A 21,970-nucleotide genomic window follows, 5' to 3' on the forward strand; every position below is an offset into this window, starting at 1 on the left:
TACATTATACAGTATACATTATTATTAACTTCGGTAACGATAGATAACATTATGATAAACATACAGTGATTTTGACAATAGATTGATCAAGCAGAAGATTATAGAAAGTGACGATATACTAAATTGTACTAATATATGAAATTCTAAAGAGATACCAAGGTAAAAACAACATATTTTATTAATCGTATTTAATTACACGATGCCACATGAACATTGTATGACAACAAACCACAGACACAGTAATTTACTATGTCCATATAACACAATCAGTCACAGCCTATTTTCATGTAAAAGAAACCAATATTTAATAACATCACGCAAAATTGACTGACAGTGATTAGATAATTAAATTAATAATAAGGTATTATGGTACAAACAAATTACAAAATATGTGTTACTTTTTTCAAACTACTTTCTCTAACAAAAGAGAAAATAAAGGAATTGCAACGTATTTCATTAATAAATTACTCACATGTTATTATTATATTATTATTTTACATGAACATACATATCACGCACATGACATTGTGTTTTCATAACACTAGCAGCTACTAATCGTCGTGCACTTATAGTCTAAACTGTTCCACTTATGTCTAGACAGAAAGTTAGATTCTATAGCTGGTAACGCTACCATCTATTTCCACAATTGCAGACGTTCTCTACATTCATGAGTAATAATCGATTTTGAAGTACTACAAGAAATGCACGCACGCGATATCATGAGCGCAAGCTCAATGCCCTTACAATCGATGCACCTGAACTATCGTGAACAGTCGTTTTCCACCTGGCCATGAATATGCACCTCTCCGTTCGATATCAGGCCGATCAACCGCGGAATCCAAAATACGAGGAAGATATCATTTACGTGACGAAACACAACAAATGGGTCCTGAATTCCATCGGGATGTGGCCCGCTGTGTTAGAAGGCATCGGCAAATTTGTACCAAAAATTGTGATTGGACTCAGTAATTTCGTGTCGTTCTTCAGCGTAGTGCAGTGTGTGCTGCACATTATATTGGAAGAAAAAGATCCTTTACTAAGATTAAGGCTCTTAGGATTGGCTTGCTATTCTTCAACCAACCTGATGAAGTATTGGGCTCTGATACTGCGCAAACCAAACATTGAATACTGCATCGAACAGATACAGACAGATTGGAAGCAGGTCAGTCAAACTAATATATGTAAAATGCTTAGTGGAAAAGTGAAAAATTCTATTGGTTATAGTTATTAGGATACCCATTTGTTACACACTTGTTAAAAAATTCTAACAAATTTTACCATATTTAATGGTTCACATTAATATGTCCTATAAGGAACATACGGTGTGAGTAAAGTAAGGTCTATAAAATATAAAATTGCAAAACACAAATTTATGAGATAGCTGTAAAATAAAAATAGCATGAGAAGTATATAATTTAAACGAAATATAGCGCTCCTTTCATACACAAAGTAAATTTACTAATACTCATGACCGGCAATATAAGTGCATTTTGTATTAAAATAAAAGACAAATATCTATAGAAAGAAACGATACCTAGTTAACAAATTTATTTAGAAAATATTTTATTAACTCTCAGTACGTTGTAAGGACAATAGCCACAAACAATATTTACATAAAGCTTTACTTACGTTATATTATATTATAAATTATAAGCGTGTTTTACGAAGCGCTCCTTATCGGATTCTGTATGTATATTTCATTTTTCACAGTACCAAATTTATGTAGTCACATGAAATACGTAGTACTCTATGATACGAAATTTAATATAATTGGACATAATTAACTAATATGTAAATAGAATATTATAGTAAATAAAGCGATGTGTAGAATATTTTTTGTAGTCGCTGCATGTTTGGTAAAGTATTTTACTATTTGGAAACATACTGGTTTCTGTATTAAAATCTATCTTTACTCATAATTTGCGCAAATCAAAATGTTATCACTTACACCACTTCTCCCCTGAACCACCCACCTAAAATATTGTTTGTACAAAAATGCAATAATTATTTGGCAGGTAGAATTCCCAAGAAATCGCCTGTTAATGCTAAAATACGGCAAGATCGGACGAGATCTCACCATATACAGTGCCGCATTCATGTATACCGGACTCGTGTGCTACGTTACAATCATGCAATATGCAATGGGATTGAATATGAAGGCAAATAATCGTACAATCAGAGTGTTAGTGTACCCTACGTATAGTGGATTTTTCGACGCTCAAAAAAGCCCCATCTACGAAATCGTGTACGTTCTCCAATGCATGTGCACGTTTGTATTCAACTCTGTGACAGTTGGGTGTTGTGCTTTGGCTGCTCTTTTTGCAACACACGCCTGTGGACAGCTTGATGTCGTTATATCTCAGTTAAATGATCTGGCCGATGGAAAATTCTCCGGGAAAAATTCTAATCCAAGCACTCGATTGATAGAAATCGTAGAACATCACATAAAGATTTTAAAGTACGAAGGTAAAATAAAACATTGTTTAATACTGACCAAACACATATCGCAAACTATTGTAGATTTTCTGCGATGATTGAGTCGGTTCTGCAGGAAGTGTGCTTTTTCGAATTCGTTGGTTCCACGTTTGTAATATGCTTGCTCGAATACTATTGTATAACGGTACGTTCTTGTTGCTGCTGGTTTGTATTTCTAGAAGTTTATGGTATTTTTATGTTTTTAATAGGATTGGCAACAGAATAATAAAATTGGTTTGGCAACATACTCGATGCTACTAGTATCCTTGACGTTCAATATGTTCTTGTTATGCTACATTGGCAATCTTCTGCTAGAAAAGGTATTTTGTAATACTCAACTCTTTTCAATATAGTAAAGTAATCAGTGTACGAAAATGTATTAATCAATTTCGTTTATTATTCGTCATTTACACTACAGAGTACTAACATCGGAATATCTTGCTATATGATTGACTGGTACCGCTTACCAGTCAAAACAGTTCAAGATCTTATGTTGATCATCGCTATGTCGAATAGTCCGGTGAAAATTAGCGGTGGCAGAATGTTTCTCTTATCTTTGCCTACTTTCGGAAATGTAGGTTTTTACAAATATTTCCTTTATGTATTGCCTGTTCAAAATTTACGCAAATCAATCGTTTTATCTATCGGTAACTAAATCTAACTTCGTCTTTGCAGATTTTAAAGACATCATTCGCGTACTTAAACTTTATCAGGAATACTCTTATGTAACAATTTAATGATTATTCCGTTATTTTCGTAATCCAAGTGTAATATTAAATAAAGAAATTTGTTGTAATAGTATTGGTTGCTATTTTAATTTATATTTTATAGTATATAGTACTTTCTTTTCATAACTATACACAGCATTTTGGTGAATATGTAAGATAACTTTGACAATAGGTTACCCAAGTATAAAATCGTACAAAATAACGACATACTAGCATCTATTGCCATGTGAAATCATACAGAAATATCAAGGTAAAAATAATATATTTTATTATTCGTATTTAAATGCACGAAACTTTGTAAGCATCATATTACACCAAAGCACATACATCATCATTTCGTATGTCTACACAGCAATAAGCAACGTTCATCTAAAAAAAGCCAACATTTAAAAATATAGCATAATATTAACTAGCAATAATTATATAATAAAATAAATAATAAGCTATTATAATAAAAATAAATTAGAAAATGCTACTTTTTTCAAACTGCTCCTTTTAACAAATGGGAAAAAAGAAAAATTGAAAAGTATTTCATTAATAAGTTACTCACATATATACATATATATACTGTTATTTTACGTGAATATACATATCATGCACACGATATTATGTTTTCTTAACACCAGTAGCTACTAATCGTCGTGCACTTATCATTTAATCTGTTTCACTTACGTCTAGACAGAAAGTTAGGTTCTATAGCTGGTAACGCTACCATCTATTTCCACAATAACAACCCTTCACCACATTCATAAGTAATAATCGATATTGAATTGCTGCAAGAAATGCATGCACGCGATATCACGAGCGCTAGCTCAACACCCTTACAATCGATGCACCTGAACTGTCGTAAACAGTCGTTTTCCACCTACCCGCGAGTATGCATCTTTCCGTTCGACAACCACGAAATCCAAACTACGAGGAAGACATCGTTTACGTAACGAAACACAACAAATGGGTTTTGAATTCCATCGGGATGTGGCCCGCTATGCTAAAAGGCATCGGCAAATTTGTACCAAAAATTGTAATCGGTCTCAGTAATCTCGTGTCGGTTTTCAACGTACTGCAGTTTGTGCTTTACGTTATACTGGAAGAAAAAGACACTTCATTAAAACTGAGATTTTTAGGCTTGATTTGTTTCGCTTCAACCAATCTAATGAAGTATTGGGCTCTGATAGCGCGTAGACCGAACATCGAATACTGTATCAAACAAGTGCAGACAGATTGGAAGCAGGTCAGTCGGACAAGTATACCTATGTGAAAAGCTCAGAAACCTTTTGATTTCTGTACTAAAGTGAACTTTTGCACCCAATTACCTTAAAATCAAATTTTATCACTTATACCATTTGTCCTCTGTACTACGCACTTATAAATATGATTTAGTATGAGGAACGTTTGTAAAAAACATAAAAATCATTTGACAGGTAGAATTCCAAAGAAATCGCACGCTGATGCTAAAATATGGAAAAATCGGTCGAGATCTCACCATATACAGTGCCGTGTTCATGTACAGCTCTGAAATGTGTTACATTACAATCATGCAATATGCAATGGCATCAGTCCTGAGGGAAAATAATCGTACAACCAGAGTGCTAGTGTACCCTACATTTAGTGGATTTTTCGACGCCCAAAAAAGTCCCATCTACGAAATCGTGTACGTTCTCCAATGCATGTGCACACTTTTGTTCAACTCTGTGACAGTTGCGTGTTGTGGATTGGCTGCGCTTTTTGCAACACACGCTTGTGGGCAGATTGATGTCGTTATATCTCAATTAAACGATCTGGTCGATGGAAAATTCGCCAATAAAAATTCTAAGCCGGACACTCGACTGATAGAAATCGTAGAGAACCACATAAGAATTTTAAAGTACGTAGATAAAATAAAAAATTTCACGAAAATGACAAACAACAGTTCGGCTACTGTTATAGATTTTCTACGATGATTGAGACGGTTCTGCAGGAAGCGTGCTTTTTCGAATTCGTTGGTTCCACGTTGGTAATATGCTTGCTCGAATACTACTGTATAACGGTACGTTTTTGTTGTTTCTGATTTATGTCTTCAGGAATTTTCCATACCCTTATGTATTTAGTAGGAATGGCAAGACAATAATAAGATTGGTGTGGCAACATTCTCAATGCTATTAGTATCCTTAACATTTAATATGTTCTTGTTATGCTACATTGGTAACCTTCTAATAGAAAAGGTATTTTGTTATATTCCACTATTTTCAATCTATCAAAGTAATTAGTGTACGAAAATGTATTAATCAATTTCGTTTATTATTCGTCATTTACACTACAGAGTACTAACATCGGAATATCTTGCTATCTGATTGACTGGTACCGCTTACCACCTAAAACAGTACAAGATCTTATGTTGATCATCGCTATGTCGAATAATCCGGTGAAAATTAGCGCCGGCAGAATATTTCTTTTATCCTTACCTACTTTCGGAAATGTAGGTTTTTATAAATATTTCCTTCATGTTTTGTCTGTTCAAAATTTACGCAAATCAAACGTTTAATCTACCGGTGACTAAATATAACTTCGTCTTTGCAGATTCTAAAGACATCATTCGCGTACTTAAACTTCGTTCGGAATGCCACTCTGTAATAATTTAATAATTATTCCGTTATTTTCGTATATTCATTTATGGAATAGTAAATAAAGAAATATATTGTAAAAATGTTTGTTGCTACCTAAATGTACATTATACAGTATACATTATTATTAACTTCGGTAACGATAGATAACATTATGATAAACATACAGTGATTTTGACAATAGATTGATCAACCAAAAGATTATAGAAAGTGACGATATACTAAATTGTGCTAATATATGAAATTCTAAAGAGATACCAAGGTAAAAACAACATATTTTATTAATCGTATTTAATTACACGATGCCACATGAACATTGTATGACAACAAACCACAGATACAGTAATTTACTATGTCCACATAACACAATCAGTCACAGCCTATTTTCATGTAAAACAAACCAATATTTAATAACATCGCGCAAAATTGACTGACAGTGATTAGATAATTAAATTAATAATAAGATATTATGGTACAAACAAATTACAAAATATGTGTTACTTTTTTCAAACTACTTTCTCTAACAAAAGAAAAAATAAAGGAATTGCAACGTATTTCATTAATAAATTACTCACATGTATATATTGTTATTTTACATGAACATACATATCACGCACATGATATTGTGTTTTCATAACATTAGCAGCTGCTAATCGTCGTGCATTTATGGTCTAACTTATTCCACTTATGTCTAGACAGAAAGTTAGATCGTATAGCTGAGAACACTACTATCTATTTTCACAATTACAGACGTTCGCTACATTCATAAGTAAAAATCGATTTGGAAGTTCTACAAGAAATGCACGCACGCGATATCATGAGCGCAAGCTCAACGCTCTTACAATCGATGCACCTGAACTATCGTAAACAGTCGTTTTCCACCTGCCCGCGAATATGCATCTCTCCGTTCGACATCAGACAGATCCACCGCAAAACACAAACTACGAAGAAGATATCGTTTACGTGACGAAACACAACAAATGGGTCCTGAATTCCATCGGGATGTGGCCTGCTGTGCTAAAAGGGATCGGCAAATTTGTACCAAAAGTCGTAATCGGTCTCAGTAATATCGTGTCGTTTCTCAACGTAGTGCAGTGTGTGTTATACATTACACTGGAAGAAAACGATCCTTTGCTAAGACTGAGGCTCTTAGGCTTAGCCTGCTTTGCTTCAATCAACCTGATGAAGTATTGGGCTTTGATAGCACGCAAACCGAATATCGAATATTGTATCGAACAGGTACATACAGATTGGAAGCAGGTCAGTCGCGCAAGTATATGTGAAGGGCTCAATAGAAAGGAGGAACTTTTCTGGTTGTAGATATTAGGATACCCGTTTGTATACACTTGTTAGAAAATATGTTAGAAAAATGAAATAAGTGCGAAATGAATAGCATGAGAAGCTTATAATTTATACCATATATCACATTTTTTATATACAACGTAAATATCCTAATACTTGTGGCTGGCAATGTACATGTATTTTGTGTAGAAGCAAGAAATATCTTGCAGAGAGAAAAAATACGTGATAAACATATTTACCTAGAAAATTTTTTACAAGTTCTCAAAATATTAAAACTACAAGTGGCTATAAAGAATGTTTGCACAAATCCTTCTTTATGTTATATTGTATTATATTATAAACTTCACTCGCATATTATGGAGCATTTTTATCACATTCTACATATTTCATTTTATAAAAATACGTAGTACTATGATACGAAATTTAATATACTTAAACCTAATTAATCAGTATGTAAATATTAAAATCTATAAAATGGGATGCAAATATTGTTGTAGACACTCTACATATAGTAAAACTGTTAACTCTAACAACACTTTAAAATCTGTAAACATACTGGTTTCTGTGTTAAGATGTGGTTTTACTCACAATTTCCCCAAATTGAAATATTTCTCTCAATCATTCATTTATAAACATGAGTATTTATAAAAAAAATTGTAAAAATTATTTGACAGGTAGAAATCCAAAGAAATCGCATACTGATGTTAAAATACGGAAAGATGGGACGAGATCTAACCATATACAGTGCCGTGTTCATGTATAGTGCTGAAATATGCTACGTTACAGTCATGCAATATGCAATGGGATTGAATATGAAGGAAAACAATCGTACAATCAGACTGTTAGTGTATCCTACATATAGTGGATTTTTCGATGCTCAAAAAAGCCCTGTCTATGAAATTGTATACGTTCTTCAATGCATGTGCACATTTTTGTTTAACTCCGTAACAGTTGGGTGTTGTGGATTGGCTGCACTTTTTGCAACACATGCCTGTGGACAGATTGATATCGTCATATCTCAATTAGATGATCTGGTCGAAGGAAAATTCTCCGAGAAAAATTCTAATCCGAACACTCGACTGATGGAAATCGTAAAACATCACATAAGAATTTTAAAGTACGAAGGTAAAGTAAAACGTTGCTTGATACTGACCAAACACATATCGCGTACTATTGTAGATTTTCTGCGATGATTGAAACGGTTCTGCAGGAAGTGTGCTTTTTCGAATTCGTTGGTTCCACGTTTGTAATATGCTTGCTCGAATACTACTGTATAACGGTACGTTCTTGTTGCTGCTGATTTGTATTTCTAGAAGTTTATGGTATTCTTATGTCTTTAGTAGGATTGGCAACAGAACGATAGAATTGGTCTGGCAACATACTCGATGCTATTAGTATCCTTAACGTTCAATATGTTCTTGTTATGCTACATTGGCAATCTTCTAATAGATAAGGTATTTTGTAATATTCAACTGTTTTCAATATAGCAAAGTAATCAATGTAGAAAAATGTATTAATTAATTTCATTTGTTATTCGTCATTTATACTACAGAGTACTAGCGTCGGAATATCCTGCTATATGATTGACTGGTATCGCTTACCTATCAAGACAATTCAAGATCTCATATTGATCATCACTATGTCGAATAGTCCGGCAAAAATTAGCGCTGCCAGAATATTTATTTTATCTTTGCCTACTTTTGGGAATGTAGGTTTTTATAAACGTTACATCTATGATTTGCATGTTCAAATTTTATATAAATCGAATTTTTTATCTTTGGCTGATTAAATGTAATTTTATCTTTGCAGGTTCTAAAGACATCGTTCGCGTATTTAAATTTCATTCGGAATACCATTATCTACTAATTTCACAATTATTCTATTATTTTCATATGTCTAATCATAGAAAAGTAAATAAATAAATGTATTATGAAAGTATTCTTTGCTAGTTAAATATATATTGTATAGTATACATTATTTTTTTACATTGATACTGATACGTAACATTTTGATAAATATGTACAATGATTTTGATAATAGCTTATCCTGGTAGAAGATCATAGAAAATGACGACATATTAAAATTTGTTTGTTTGTGAAGTCATGATGAAATATTTACGTATATGTAATATATGTATTATATTTATTCGTATTTAACTACACGAAGCTATATAAACATCATATTACACAGACATCATCTTTTATGTATACGTACAATCAACAATCACAGCTTTTTATATGTGGAGAAACATTGCCCAATACCATAATCGTTCCTGCTAAATAGAAACGCCACTTTATAATAAAACATGCCAATCCTCTTAATTCGATATCCGGATACAGTGGTTCAGATTAACGAAGGCGAAGGTTGAGAACTTGGTTTTCCAGATGTACGTTCTTAACAAATTCGATACTAAACAGATGTATACAAGTTATGCACTGCCTTCTGTTTGATGCTTTATGAATGAAAGAACGAACTAAGGAACTCTTTCCGGCGGTCACGCGATGGTTTTTATATCGATCTGCATTCTGTGTTTTGGGTCAGTAGCTAGCAACAGAAGTAAGATTTTGCTGGTGTTGCGAAACACTATTTAACACAAAGCTTTGATACTAAGTTACAAAATGTGTCGGTGCTGGTACTACGGTATAAGATGTTTTTGGCTCAGTGATCCTTCCGGATCGTACATAAGAGTAGAGATAATTTTGTAAAATATCTGACAAACAATATTATTGTGTTAAAATGACACAATTAGCAGACATTTTTAATTATTTGCATAGCAACCATATAAGTATCCAAAGAAACAAAGAAAATATTTTAACATCCAATAACACATAGTCAGCATTTCAGAAACAAGTAACTCTGTGGAAAAATCACATATTACAAAAACGAAGAGGAATGTTGGATTTTTGCCCACAAGAAATACCAAACTATCTTCACAAGGACATTAAACATGCTATTACAGTTTTTACCATCATATTTTTGTGATCCAAGTTTCTCAACAATAGCTAACATAAAAATTGAAAACATTATTAACATAAAAGAAGAAATGAGGAAAAAAATATCATATATTAGATCTAACATTACTGAAATCCACGAAAACCGACGAGCTCAGGTATGGAATCAAGATTAATTTGAAGTAGTTTTACGAAAGAATACAATTAAAATAACTCTTTTTTCATAAATACAATATGTTTTAAATTATTTCTTTTTTCAGTATTATGTAACCTGTAATACCTATATAATTTTTAATGAAAGATATGTGCATGCTTACTTTTATTATCAGTTTCGTGGCATCAGGGATTTCAATGTTTCACAAATGTCTCATAATCAAATATGTTCCGTAACTTCGAAAGATTCAGGCCTCTGATCTAGACAGAAAGTTAGATTCTATACCCGTTACCAGTTAGTTATTCACTATAATTACAGACGTTCGCTACATTGATGAGTAATAATCGATTTTGAATTGCTGCGTGAAATGCATGCACGCGATATCCCGAGCGCAAACTCATCGCCCTTACAATCGATGCACCTGAACTGTCGTAAACAGTCGCTTTCGGTCTACCCGCAAATATGCATCTCCCCGTTCGACGTCAGACAGTTCCACCGCAAAACACAAACTACGAAGAAGATATCATTTACGTGACAAAACACAACAAATGGGTTCTGAGTTCCATCGGGATGTGGCCCGCTGTGGTAGAAGGCATCGACAAATTTTTACCAAAAATCGTAATTGGATTCAGTAATTTGGTGTCGCTTTTTACGGTAGTGCAGTGTATACTACACATTATATTAGAGGAGAAAGATGCTTTATTACGACTCAGGCTCTTGGGATTAGCTTGCTTTGCTTCAATCAACCTGTTGAAGTATTGGGCTGTTATAGTGCGCAAACCGAACATCGAATACTGTATCAAACAGGTGCAGACAGATTGGAAACAGGTCAGTCGAGCAAAGAATAAAAGAACGAAGCATCAATGGCAAAAGTGATGGACACTGTTACTTATCAGTATTAGAATACTCATTTGTTACAACATTTATTAGAAACCCTAACACATTTTATTATATTTAATATTTTACTTTATAAGGTACATATGATGTGAGTAAAATAAAGTTTACAGAATATGAAATTATGAAATACAAAATTATGTGATAACTGTAGAATAAAAATAATGAGAAGCAATTTATATCAAATATCACATTTTTTTAAACGCAGATGTCTTAATATTTATGGCTAGCAATCATTTTGTATTAAAAAAAAAGACAAATAGCCACAGAAAGAAGCGATACGTGATATACAAATATATCTAGAAAATTTTTTAGGAAAATTCCAAATTTTTATAGTTAAAATTGGCTACAAAGAGTACTTACACGTAATTTTACTTATGTGAGGCATATATAAATTATACGCATATATTATGAAGTGTTCTTTTTCATGTTCTGTATATATATCTCATTTTCGTAGAATCAAATTTCTGTAAGTATATGGGAATACGTAATATTATGACGTGAAATTTAATATACTTGGTCCTAATTAACTAATATGTAAATGTTATAATATATATAATGGTATGCAAATACTTTTGGAGACTCTGCGCCAGTAAACGTATAGTACTTTACTGTCTAGAAGTACATGTATGTATTTAAATGTAACTCTTCCCACAACTTCCCCAAATTAGAATTTTATCGCTTGCACCACTCTTCCAAACAACTCACTTATAGTGTTGTTTGTAAAAATGTAAAAATCATTTGACAGGTAGAGTTTCAAAAAAATCGCATGCTGATGCTAAGATACGGAAAGATCGGCAGAGATTTGACCATATATAGTGCCGTGTTCATGTATAGTGCTGGCATGTGCTACATTACGATCATGCAGTATGCAATGGCAATGAGCCTGAAGGCAAATAATCGTACAATCAGAGTGTTAGTGTACCCTACATATAGTGGATTTTTCGATGCTCAAAAAAGCCCCATTTACGAAATCGTGTACGTTCTCCAATGTATGTGCACGTTTGTGTTCAACTCTGTGACAGTTGGGTGTTGTGGATTAGCCGCACTTTTTGCAACACATGCCTGTGGACAGATTGATGTCGTCATATCTCAATTAAATGATCTGGTTGAAGGAAAATTCGCCAAGAAAAATTCTGATCCGAACACTCGACTGATGGAAATCGTAAAACATCACATAAGAATTTTAAAGTACGAAGGTAAAGTAAAACGTTGCTTGATACTGACCAAACACATATCGCAAACTATTGTAGATTTTCTGCGGTGATTGAGACGGTTCTGCAGGAAGTGTGCTTTTTCGAATTCGTTGGTTCCACGTTTGTAATATGCTTGCTCGAATACTATTGTATAACGGTACGTTCTTGTTGCTGCTGGTTTATATTTCTGGATGTTTATGGTATTTTTATGTCTTTAGTAGGATTGGCAACAGAATAATAAAATTGGTTTGGCAACATACTCGATGCTACTAGTATCCTTGACGTTCAACATGTTCTTGCTATGCTACATTGGCAATCTTCTAATAGAAAAGGTATTTTGTAATACTCAACTCTTTTCAATATAGTAAAGTAATCAATGTACAAAAATGTATTAATCAATTTCGTTTGTTATTCGTCATTTACACTACAGAGTACCAGCGTCGGAATATCCTGCTATATGATTGACTGGTATCGCTTACCAGTCAAGACAGTTCAAGATCTCATCTTAATCATTGCCATGTCGAATAGTCCGGCAAAAATTAGCGCCGGTAGGATATTTCTTTTATCCTTACCCACTTTCGGAAATGTAGGTTTTTTAAAATATTTCATTTATGATTTGCATGTTCAAAATTTATACAAATCGAATTTCATTTAGCGGTGTATAAATGTAACTTCATCTTTGCAGGTTCTAAAAACATCATTCGCGTACTTAAATTTCGTCCGGAATACCATTATGTACTAATTTCACAATTATTCTGTTATTTTCTTGTATTCAGTTGTAAAATAGTGAATAAAGAAATATACTGTAAAAATATTCGTTACTACTAAAATATACATTATTAAACAGTTAAAAATCTGCATTAGATCAAGTAATAAATATTGTAATTTATATCACCTTGAGACCATTAAAAACATACTTTTTAAAAAGCTTTCTATATCTATGTATATAAACAAAGAAATGAGGAAGGAAATATCATATGTTAGATCTAACATTACTGAAATCCACGAAAACCGACAAGCTCAGGTATGGAATCAAGATTAATTTAAAATAGTTTTACGAAAGAATACAATTAAAATAACTCTTTTTTCATAAATACAATATGTTTTAAATTATTGCTTTTTTCAGTATTATGTAACCTGTAATACCTACATGATTCTTAATGAAAGATATGTGCATGCTTACTTTTATTGTCAGTTTCGTGGCATCAGGGATTTCAGTGTTCCACAAATGTCTCTTATAATCAAATGTGTTCCATAACTTCGGAAGGTTAAGACCCTCCAGTCTAGGCAGAAAGTTAGATTCTATATCCGTTACCAGTTAGCTATTCATTGCAGTTACAGACTTTCGCTACATTGATGAGTAATAATCGATATTGAATTGCTGCAAGAAATGCATGCACGCGATATCACGAGCGCAAGCTCATCGCCCTTACAATCGATGCACCTGAACTGTCGTAAACAGTCGTTTGCGATCTGTTCACGAATATGCATCTCTCCGTTCGACGTGAGACAGATCAATTGCAAAATCCAAACTACAAGGAAGACATTATTTATGTGACGAAACACAATAAATGGATTCTGAATTGCATCGGAATATGGCCCACTGTGCTAAAAGGCATGAGCAAATTTTTGCCAAAAGTCGTAATCGGATTCAGTAATCTTGTGCCGTTTTTCACCATAGTACAGTGTGTGCTATACATTACATTGGAAGAAAAGAATCCTTTATTGAGACTGAGGTTCTGTTCCTTGGCTTGGTATTCTTCAATCAACCTGATGAAGTATTGGGCTCTGATAGCGCGCAAATCGGATATCGAATACTGTATCAAATGGGTGCAGACAGATTGGAAGCAGGTGAGTCGAGCAAGTGTATGTGAATTACTCAGTGGAAAAGTGATAGACATTGCCGGTTCTAAGTATCAGGATACTCACTTGTTTGTACATTTATTAGAAAACTCTATCACATTTTACGATATTTAATATGTTACATCATAGGGGATATATGGTGTGAATGAAATAAGAAGTTTATAGAATATGGAATTATTCAAAAATTATGAGAGAATTGGAAAATAGAAATAATGAAAAGGACACAATTTGTATCAAATATCATATTTTTTTATATATAAAGCAAATATCCTAATATGTACTTATAGCTGGCAGTGTATTTTACATAAAAACAAAGAAAGAAAAATACATAACTACATATTTGTTTAGAAGATTTTTTGTGAGTTTCGGTGAAAATTTTAATATATAATATGATTATATATAATATTCCAGTTTCATAATATCATATTTTTGTAGTCATATGAAAATATACGAAAACGAAATTTAATATACAACGGCGTGGCGTGAAAAATATTTTTTGTACCCAATGCATGTGTAGTAAAATATTTTACGGTCTAGAAGCAGTTTTCTGTATTAAGATGTAATTTTATTCACAATTGTCGTAAATTAAAATTTTATCACTAGCACCACTTTTTCTCTGGACCAGTCACTTATAAATGTGATTCAGTACAAGCATTTCTTATATAAAAGATATAAAAATCATTTGACAGGTAAAGTTTCAAAAAAATCGTATGCTTATGCTAAAATATGGAAAAATTGGTCGAGATCTGACCATATACAGTGCCGTGATCATGTACAGCGCTGGCATGTGCTACACTACCATCATGCAGTATGCAATGAGAATGAGCCTGAAGGAAAATAATCGTACAATCAGAATATTAGTGTATCCTACATATAGTGGACTTTTCGATACCCAAAAAAGTCCTGTATACGAAATCGTGTACGTTTTCCAATGCGTATACGCGTTTATGTGCCTCTCTGTGACAGTTGGGTGTTGTGGGCTGGCTGCGCTGTTCGCAACACACGCCTGTGGACAGATTGATGTCGTTGTGTCTCAATTAGATGATCTGGTCGATGGAACATTCTCCAAGAAAAGTTCTAACCCGAATACTCGGCTGATGGAAATCGTGAAACATCACATAAGAATTTTAAAGTACGAAGGTAAAGTAAAACGTTGCTTGATACTGACCAAAAACATATCGCGTACTATTGTAGATTTTCTGCAATGATTGAGACGGTTCTGCAGGAAGTGTGCTTCTTCGATTTTATTGGTACCACGTTGCTAATATGCTCGCTCCAATACCTTTGTATAACGGTACGTTCTTGCTGCGTCTGATTTGTGTTCCTAGGAGTTTATGGTATTTTTATGTTATTAGTAGGATTTACAATACAATAATAAAATTGGTCTGGCAACATATTCGATGCTACTAATTGGCTTCACGGTTAATATGGCCTTGCTATGCTATATTGGCAATCTTCTAATGGACAAGGTATTTTGTAATATTCCAATCTTCTCAATATAACAAAGTATTGGTCACTATGGAAATTTATTAATCAATTTCGTTTATAATTTATTATTTACTATAGATATATATTATTTGCTATAGAGTACTAGCGTCGGAATATCCTGTTATATGATTGAGTGGTACCGCTTACCAGGCAAGACAATGCAAGATCTCATTTTGATCATCGCCATGTCGAATAGCCCGGCGAAAATTAGCGCCGGCAGAATATTTCTTTTATCTCTGCCTGCTTTCGGAAATGTAGGTTTTTACAAATAGTTTTTACGAATTAATTTGAAGATTTTAATTAAATTTTCATTTGATTAAAGATTGAATGTAACTTCACCTTTGCAGATTTTGAAGACATCATTCGCGTACCTAAATTTTGTCCGGAATACCATTGTAATATAATCTAATAATTATTCGGTTATTTCCATATATCCAATTGTAGAATAGTAAATAATGCAATGTGTTGTAATAACATTCCTTGCTACTTAAATATATATTATATAACATATATCATTTTTTTTACTTTCATTACGATACATAACATTTTGATAAATGCTTACAGCGAATATTATTAAATATTATTAAAAATCTTAACATATAAAAATTTATTAGTTTGTGAAATCATAAAATTGTGATATCATGCGGAAATATTAAGGTAAGGATAATATATTTTATTAATCGTTTTTAATTACACGACGCCATATAAACATTATATTATATCAAATCACAGGCACAATAATTTACTATGTTCACATAAAACAAACAGTCGCAATCTATTTTCATGTCAAAGAAGCCAGCACTTAAAAATATCGTTTAATATTAACTAGCACTAATTGTGAAATTAAATAAACAGTAACGTACTAGAATGTAAATAAATTACAAAATATATATTAAGCTTTCAAACTACTTTTTTTAACAAAGAAAAAGGAAAGGAATTGCAATATATTTTATTAATAAATTACTCACCTATATATATTGTTATTTTACGTAAACACACATACTATACAAAACGATATTGTGCTTTCTTAACATCAGCAGCTCCTAATCGTCGTGCATTTATGACGCAACCTGTTCCACTCGTGTTTAGACAGAAAGTTAGATTCTATAGCATCGTAAGTTCGCTATTCACTACAATTACAGACATTGATGAGTAATAATCGATTTTGAAGTTGTGCAAGAAATGCACGCACGCAATATCATGAGCGCAAGCTCAACGACCTTGCAATCAATGCACCTGGACTGTCGCGGACAGTTGTTTTCGACATGTTCACGAGTACGCATCTCTCCACTCGTAGTCAGACCGATCAGTTGCGAAATCCAAACTACAAAGAGGATATCATTTACGTGACGAAACACAATAAATGGGTTTTGAATTCCATTGGGATTTGGCCGGCTATGGTGGAGGGTATCGGCAAATTTTTACCAAAAATCGCAATCGGACTAAGTAATTTAATATTGTTTTTCACCTTGGTGCAGTGTGTGCTACACATTGTATTGGAGCAAAAAGATCCTTTGCTAAGACTGAAGATTCTGGGCTTAACATGCTTTTCTTTTATCTCCCTGATGAAGTATTGGGCTCTGACAATACGCAAACCGAAAATCGAATATTGTATCGAACAGTTATATGCTGATTGGAAACAGGTCAGTTGCAACAAGTATATCTGTATATCCCAATGGAAAAGTGATAAATGGATTGTGAATTTTTATGTATTCGTGAGAAATTGAAGCAAATTTCTGCCCAGATCTTAGCCTTCTAATCCTAGTTTTCCGAAGAATGTAAATTTGCATAAATGTTGGCAGTCTAATAATATAGATATATGTAACTGCATTATTTTTTCAATTGACAGATAGAATACCAAAGAGATCGCAAGTTAATGCTAAAATATGGGAAGATTGGACGAAGACTGACCGTGTACAGTGCTGTGTTTATGTACAGCGGTGGCATAATCTATCACACGGCCATGCAATATGCGATCGGATCGTACGTCGATGAATTTAATCGTACGATCAAATTACTGGTATATCCTACGTACAGTGGTCTTTACGACGTTCAAAAAAGTCCCGTTTATGAACTCGTGTACATTCTCCAATGCATGTGCGGGTATGTGTTTGACACTGTGACAGTTGGAGCTTGTGGACTGGCTGCACTTTTCGCAACACACACCTGCGGACAGATTGACGTCATTATGTCTCGACTGAATGATTTGATTGATGGAAAATTTTCCAAGGAAAATTCTAATACGAGCGTTCGACTGATGGAAATCGTTGAACATCATATAAGAACTTTAAAGTACAAATAAGGTTGAGGTGAAGTAAAATGATATTTATTATTAATTAAATACATACGGTGCTATTGTAGATTCTCTGCGATGGTTGAGACGGTTCTTCAGGAAGTGTGCTTTTTAGAATTCATTGGAACAACGTTTGTAATGTGCTTGCTCGAATACTATTGCATAACGGTACATTTTTGTTGCTCCTAATTTATATTTTCGTATTTAATTTTATGGGTATTGTTATATTTATTTTTATTCTACTAATTTATAATATTTGTATATTTTTAACAGGACTGGCAACAGAATAATAAAATTGGTCTGACAACATATTCGTTATTGTTAATATCCTTGACGTTCAATATGTTTTTACTATGTTACATTGGTGATCTGCTAATTGAAAAGGTATTTTGCGTTATATTTTTATTCGTAATCTGTAATACTTTATTACAAAATTTTGCTTATTATTTGCATTATTTATATTACAGAGTACTAACGTTGGAATATCCTGTTGCATGATAGATTGGTACCGCTTACCAGCCAAGTCGGTGCAAGACCTCGTTTTGATCATCGCAATGTCAAGTAATCCGGCAAAAATTAGCGCCGGTAGAATAGTTAATTTATCCTTGTCTACATTCGCAAGTGTAATTTTTTACAAATATTTTAACTATTCAAAATTGATGTCAGCTATTTATCTGCTGACAATTAAATGTAACTCTATCTTTACAGGTTCTAAAGACGTCATTCGCGTACTTAAATTTCCTCCGAACTGCCCTTGTGTAGTAATTTAATAATTGTTCAATTTCCCAATATTTAGGCGTAGAATGATAAATAAACAATTATATCGTAAAAACATTCAGTCCTATTTAAATACTCGATATTCTCAAATATTATTACAGGTGATTATTTTTATTGTTTGATAATGATATATGACATTTCGATGACCGTATATGTATAATCGTTTTCGCAGTAGCTTAACCAAATGGCAAAACATCACGAGGAACATCGACATATCGATGTTTATTTACTGAAATCGTACTAAAATATCAGAGTAAAGACATAATACATTTTATTTATATTTATTGCTATTTAATCTCAGCCACGTGAATTGTTATGTTTATTACATTTAGAAATATTTTCTGCATATTAAGTGACAAAAGAAACCACATACAAATTCCAAAGTATTTTATTTATGAGTTACTTACCCGCGTATTTAAATATTACTATTTGCTACAAACATACACGCTATACTCTTTCTTAACACTGCAAGTACTTAATCGTTGTGCTCATATTCTCCAACTCTCTCCACTCACGTCTAGACAGAAAGTTATACTATAGCTTCGCTATAATTTCAAACGTCCCCTTCTCTGATGGTAATCGATTTGAAAGTAATGAAAGAGATGCACGCACACGATATCACAAGCGCAAGCTCAACTTTCAATCAATGCTACTGGACTATCGTAAACAGTTGTTTTTGAGCTATCCGCGAATATGCATCTCTCTATGAAACATAAGTGTGATTACACACCGCGAAACCTGTACTATAAGAAAGATATCGCTTATGTAACGAAACACAGCAAGTGGATCCTGCAATCCATTGGCATTTGGCCAGCAGTAGTAGGAGATGTCAAAAAATTTCTAACAAAAATCTCAATTGCACTGAGTAATTTTGTGTTACTCTTCGCCATTATTCCATGCATTCTGCATATCATATTCGAAGAAAAAGATACTATAATGAGATTAAAATTATCCGGTTTACTGAGTTTCTGTTGTACTTCGTTGATGAAATACTGGGCGCTCACCGTTCGCAAACCGAGGATCAAAGGCTGCATCGAACAGGTGTGGATTGACTGGGAACAGGTCAGTGAATTAACACGTTCATCGATTCTCATTGATTTTCATTAATTTTTCGTTCACGAGAATTGTATCATTTTAAATTAAAATGAACAATGAAATATATAATTAATTTCTATACCGTTGCGTATCACAAAATGTAATATGTATTGCGTGATATACGTATTTTCTTTATCGTGTATACATACAATCATCATATGGTTATCATCGGCGCTTGACTTTGAAATTTTCCATATCTTCGGAAAGACGAATAAATTCTAATATTTCTACTGCATAAGTTTCATGTTTCTTTTACATTTCATTGAAGTTGAACCGTTTAGTGTTTCGTTAAGGGGACGTCCCTACTGGCAGGTGGAACTACATAAGGATCGCGAAATAATGTTAAAATACGGGCGAGTGGGTCGAAATCTGACGATAATCTGCGCCGTATTCATGTACACCGGCGGAACAATCTATCACTCGATTTTGCAGTACGCGATCGGCACGTTCGTCGATGAACATAATCGTACAATCAAACCTCTGGTATATCCTACATATAGCGCATTGTACGACGTTCAGAGTAGCCCCATTTACGATCTAGTGTACGTTATTCACTGCATGTGTGGATACGTGATGTATTCCATAACTGCCGGTGCTTGTGGATTAGCCGCTCTTTTCGCAACACACACCTGTGGACAGATCGACATCGTTATATCTCGATTGAATGATCTTGTCCGTGGCGAATATATGAAGGAAACGCTTAATTTAAATGCGCGATTGATAGAAATTGTTGAACGTCATTTGCGAATTTTAAGGTACAAACAAGTGATAAATGTATTAATATTAATATACATAATATAATTGATATAAAGAAGTCTTTATAGATGTCAATGAGTATAAAAATGGTACATGATATTGTATTATAACCGATTATAGATTTTCGGCAGCAGTAGAAATGGTGCTACAAGAAGTATGCTTCCTAGAATTCATTGGATCCACCTGTATGATATGTCTACTCGAATATTATTGTATAACGGTGCGTTTCTTTTTATTTTCGTTATAATATCCTATAAATTCATGATTGCTTGTTTATAACAGGATTGGGAACAGAGTAATACCATCAGTCTTACGACATATACAATGTTACTAATATCTCTGACATTTAACATATTTATATTGTGCTATATTGGTGAACTCCTAATAGAAAAGGTATATTTTCACAATTTACTAAAAAATACAATATGCTTTAAAAAATGAAAAATACTTCCATAACTTTTCCACTGATAATATTATTAATAAATTTTTATCAAATTTAATTTATAGCTGATAATTTATATAAATATATATATTATATTATATTATATATAATATATATATATTAATATAATATATTATAATATATTATATATAATATATAATATATTATATATATTATTATATATATTATATATATTATATATAATATATTAATGATTCCTTGAGATAAACTATTATATTTTACAAAAATTTATTAATAACTTGCTCAGACTGTGTACTTATTTTTTAATCTATTATTCTATTTCTGATTTTGATCATAGAGCAGTAGTGTTGGAACGTCTTGTTTCATGATCGACTGGTTTCATTTACCGACTAAGACAATACAGGGTCTTATTTTAGTCATTGCTATGTCGAATAATCCGGCTAAAATTAGCGCAGGCAAGATAGCTGATTTATCTTTATCAACTTTTGGAAGTGTAAGTGACTAATAATATTCAGCTAATATTTAAATATTTGCATAATTATGGATTTGAAAAATCATCCGTCGGTCATAAAAACTACTCTGTCTTTGTAGGTTCTCAAATCATCACTGGCGTATTTAAGTTTCCTTCGGACTACTGTTATGTAATAATTTATTAATTTTTATGTACTTTTATAGTATTTCTAGTAGAGAAAATAAAAAAATAAGACATAGCAACATTTTTATTATCTTAACGCAATTTATGATATAGTGTTACTCAGATGGTACTATGTGGTCGTTCATTATCAGCAGAGTTATCAGCTTCTCAGCTAATCAACCTTTAATTGAGAATAAACATGAATATTTGCGTTTTATACATTCATGATTTAAAATGTACAACTGGAAATGCAATTTACACATAATTTGTGTGCAATTAGTTGAAATCTTATATTTTATTTATAGTCAATACCATCAATCGATAACAAATGTAATTATTT

General features: G+C 32.8%; 7 protein-coding genes across 13 annotated transcripts; all 7 read left to right on the forward strand.

The window, feature by feature from the left end:
- The first annotated feature begins 67 nt into the window (after window positions 1-67).
- Window positions 68-3,273, forward strand: LOC126919038 (odorant receptor 83a-like). Of its 3 annotated transcripts, XM_050727716.1 has the most exons (7): window positions 68-159; window positions 653-1,162; window positions 2,016-2,458; window positions 2,521-2,620; window positions 2,685-2,795; window positions 2,894-3,049; window positions 3,151-3,273. In XM_050727716.1, exons 2-7 carry the CDS (start codon window positions 791-793, stop codon window positions 3,202-3,204), a joined length of 1,236 nt encoding a protein of 411 aa, XP_050583673.1. In that variant the 5' UTR covers window positions 68-159; window positions 653-790; the 3' UTR covers window positions 3,205-3,273. The 3 variants fall into 3 exon arrangements, with proteins under 3 accessions (XP_050583673.1, XP_050583672.1, XP_050583674.1); XM_050727715.1 differs by having other exon boundaries at window positions 2,894-3,273; XM_050727717.1 differs by having other exon boundaries at window positions 2,016-2,245; window positions 2,894-3,273.
- A 470-nt stretch (window positions 3,274-3,743) lies between these two features.
- LOC126919042 (uncharacterized) lies at window positions 3,744-6,009 on the forward strand. Of its 2 annotated transcripts, XM_050727725.1 has the most exons (6): window positions 3,746-4,434; window positions 4,625-5,067; window positions 5,130-5,229; window positions 5,294-5,404; window positions 5,503-5,658; window positions 5,760-6,009. In XM_050727725.1, exons 1-6 carry the CDS (start codon window positions 4,081-4,083, stop codon window positions 5,811-5,813), a joined length of 1,218 nt encoding a protein of 405 aa, XP_050583682.1. In that variant the 5' UTR covers window positions 3,746-4,080; the 3' UTR covers window positions 5,814-6,009. The 2 variants fall into 2 exon arrangements, with proteins under 2 accessions (XP_050583681.1, XP_050583682.1); XM_050727724.1 differs by lacking the exon at window positions 5,760-6,009 and having other exon boundaries at window positions 3,744-4,434; window positions 5,503-5,752.
- A 387-nt stretch (window positions 6,010-6,396) lies between these two features.
- Window positions 6,397-9,059, forward strand: LOC126919039 (odorant receptor Or2-like). Of its 3 annotated transcripts, none has more exons than XM_050727719.1 (6): window positions 6,397-7,042; window positions 7,780-8,222; window positions 8,285-8,384; window positions 8,449-8,559; window positions 8,658-8,813; window positions 8,915-9,059. In XM_050727719.1, exons 1-6 carry the CDS (start codon window positions 6,698-6,700, stop codon window positions 8,969-8,971), a joined length of 1,212 nt encoding a protein of 403 aa, XP_050583676.1. In that variant the 5' UTR covers window positions 6,397-6,697; the 3' UTR covers window positions 8,972-9,059. The 3 variants fall into 3 exon arrangements, with proteins under 3 accessions (XP_050583676.1, XP_050583675.1, XP_050583678.1); XM_050727718.1 differs by having other exon boundaries at window positions 6,399-7,063; XM_050727721.1 differs by having other exon boundaries at window positions 6,399-7,063; window positions 7,780-7,946.
- A 1,261-nt stretch (window positions 9,060-10,320) lies between these two features.
- On the forward strand, window positions 10,321-13,094 carry LOC126919041 (odorant receptor 83a-like). The gene is made up of 6 exons (XM_050727723.1): window positions 10,321-11,038; window positions 11,853-12,295; window positions 12,358-12,457; window positions 12,522-12,632; window positions 12,731-12,886; window positions 12,986-13,094. The coding sequence occupies exons 1-6, from the start codon at window positions 10,673-10,675 to the stop codon at window positions 13,040-13,042; spliced, it is 1,233 nt and encodes a 410-aa protein (XP_050583680.1). The 5' UTR covers window positions 10,321-10,672; the 3' UTR covers window positions 13,043-13,094.
- Window positions 13,095-13,411: 317 nt separating this feature from the next.
- On the forward strand, window positions 13,412-16,143 carry LOC126919040 (odorant receptor 4-like). Its single transcript, XM_050727722.1, has 6 exons — window positions 13,412-14,151; window positions 14,853-15,295; window positions 15,358-15,457; window positions 15,522-15,632; window positions 15,750-15,905; window positions 15,999-16,143. The coding sequence occupies exons 1-6, from the start codon at window positions 13,786-13,788 to the stop codon at window positions 16,053-16,055; spliced, it is 1,233 nt and encodes a 410-aa protein (XP_050583679.1). The 5' UTR covers window positions 13,412-13,785; the 3' UTR covers window positions 16,056-16,143.
- Window positions 16,144-16,744: 601 nt separating this feature from the next.
- Window positions 16,745-18,775, forward strand: LOC126918852 (odorant receptor 13a-like). 2 transcript variants are annotated; one of them, XM_050727287.1, is made up of 6 exons: window positions 16,748-17,294; window positions 17,501-17,943; window positions 18,013-18,112; window positions 18,218-18,328; window positions 18,412-18,567; window positions 18,653-18,775. In XM_050727287.1, the coding sequence occupies exons 1-6, from the start codon at window positions 16,917-16,919 to the stop codon at window positions 18,704-18,706; spliced, it is 1,242 nt and encodes a 413-aa protein (XP_050583244.1). In that variant the 5' UTR covers window positions 16,748-16,916; the 3' UTR covers window positions 18,707-18,775. The 2 variants fall into 2 exon arrangements, with proteins under 2 accessions (XP_050583243.1, XP_050583244.1); XM_050727286.1 differs by having other exon boundaries at window positions 16,745-17,294; window positions 18,412-18,775.
- Window positions 18,776-18,853: 78 nt separating this feature from the next.
- On the forward strand, window positions 18,854-21,880 carry LOC126918853 (odorant receptor 13a-like). The gene is made up of 6 exons (XM_050727288.1): window positions 18,854-19,783; window positions 20,129-20,571; window positions 20,693-20,792; window positions 20,855-20,965; window positions 21,334-21,489; window positions 21,588-21,880. Exons 1-6 carry the CDS (start codon window positions 19,415-19,417, stop codon window positions 21,639-21,641), a joined length of 1,233 nt encoding a protein of 410 aa, XP_050583245.1. The 5' UTR covers window positions 18,854-19,414; the 3' UTR covers window positions 21,642-21,880.
- Window positions 21,881-21,970: the final 90 nt, after the last annotated feature.

Source organism: Bombus affinis, chromosome 7, assembly GCF_024516045.1.
Source record: "Bombus affinis isolate iyBomAffi1 chromosome 7, iyBomAffi1.2, whole genome shotgun sequence".
NCBI classification, from domain to species: Eukaryota; Metazoa; Arthropoda; class Insecta; order Hymenoptera; family Apidae; genus Bombus; species Bombus affinis.

Coding starts and splice junctions, on each gene's coding strand:
- LOC126918852 (XM_050727286.1), top strand. CDS start 16,917: ATGTTCACGAGTACGCATCTCTCCACTCGTAGTCAGACCGATCAGTTG. Junction 18,113..18,217: donor TCGAATACTATTGCATAACG/GTACATTTTTGT, acceptor TATTTTTAACAG/GACTGGCAACAGAATAATAA. Junction 18,329..18,411: donor GTGATCTGCTAATTGAAAAG/GTATTTTGCGTT, acceptor TTTATATTACAG/AGTACTAACGTTGGAATATC.
- LOC126919038 (XM_050727715.1), top strand. CDS start 791: ATGAATATGCACCTCTCCGTTCGATATCAGGCCGATCAACCGCGGAAT. Junction 1,163..2,015: donor TACAGACAGATTGGAAGCAG/GTCAGTCAAACT, acceptor ATTATTTGGCAG/GTAGAATTCCCAAGAAATCG. Junction 2,621..2,684: donor TCGAATACTATTGTATAACG/GTACGTTCTTGT, acceptor TGTTTTTAATAG/GATTGGCAACAGAATAATAA.
- LOC126919040 (XM_050727722.1), top strand. CDS start 13,786: ATGCATCTCTCCGTTCGACGTGAGACAGATCAATTGCAAAATCCAAAC. Junction 14,152..14,852: donor TGCAGACAGATTGGAAGCAG/GTGAGTCGAGCA, acceptor ATCATTTGACAG/GTAAAGTTTCAAAAAAATCG. Junction 15,633..15,749: donor GCAATCTTCTAATGGACAAG/GTATTTTGTAAT, acceptor TATTTGCTATAG/AGTACTAGCGTCGGAATATC.
- LOC126919042 (XM_050727724.1), top strand. CDS start 4,081: ATGCATCTTTCCGTTCGACAACCACGAAATCCAAACTACGAGGAAGAC. Junction 4,435..4,624: donor TGCAGACAGATTGGAAGCAG/GTCAGTCGGACA, acceptor ATCATTTGACAG/GTAGAATTCCAAAGAAATCG. Junction 5,068..5,129: donor AACCACATAAGAATTTTAAA/GTACGTAGATAA, acceptor CTACTGTTATAG/ATTTTCTACGATGATTGAGA.
- LOC126919041 (XM_050727723.1), top strand. CDS start 10,673: ATGCATCTCCCCGTTCGACGTCAGACAGTTCCACCGCAAAACACAAAC. Junction 12,296..12,357: donor CATCACATAAGAATTTTAAA/GTACGAAGGTAA, acceptor AAACTATTGTAG/ATTTTCTGCGGTGATTGAGA. Junction 12,633..12,730: donor GCAATCTTCTAATAGAAAAG/GTATTTTGTAAT, acceptor TTTACACTACAG/AGTACCAGCGTCGGAATATC.
- LOC126918853 (XM_050727288.1), top strand. CDS start 19,415: ATGCATCTCTCTATGAAACATAAGTGTGATTACACACCGCGAAACCTG. Junction 20,966..21,333: donor GTGAACTCCTAATAGAAAAG/GTATATTTTCAC, acceptor TTTTGATCATAG/AGCAGTAGTGTTGGAACGTC. Junction 21,490..21,587: donor CTTTATCAACTTTTGGAAGT/GTAAGTGACTAA, acceptor CTGTCTTTGTAG/GTTCTCAAATCATCACTGGC.
- LOC126919039 (XM_050727718.1), top strand. CDS start 6,698: ATGCATCTCTCCGTTCGACATCAGACAGATCCACCGCAAAACACAAAC. Junction 8,223..8,284: donor CATCACATAAGAATTTTAAA/GTACGAAGGTAA, acceptor GTACTATTGTAG/ATTTTCTGCGATGATTGAAA. Junction 8,560..8,657: donor GCAATCTTCTAATAGATAAG/GTATTTTGTAAT, acceptor TTTATACTACAG/AGTACTAGCGTCGGAATATC.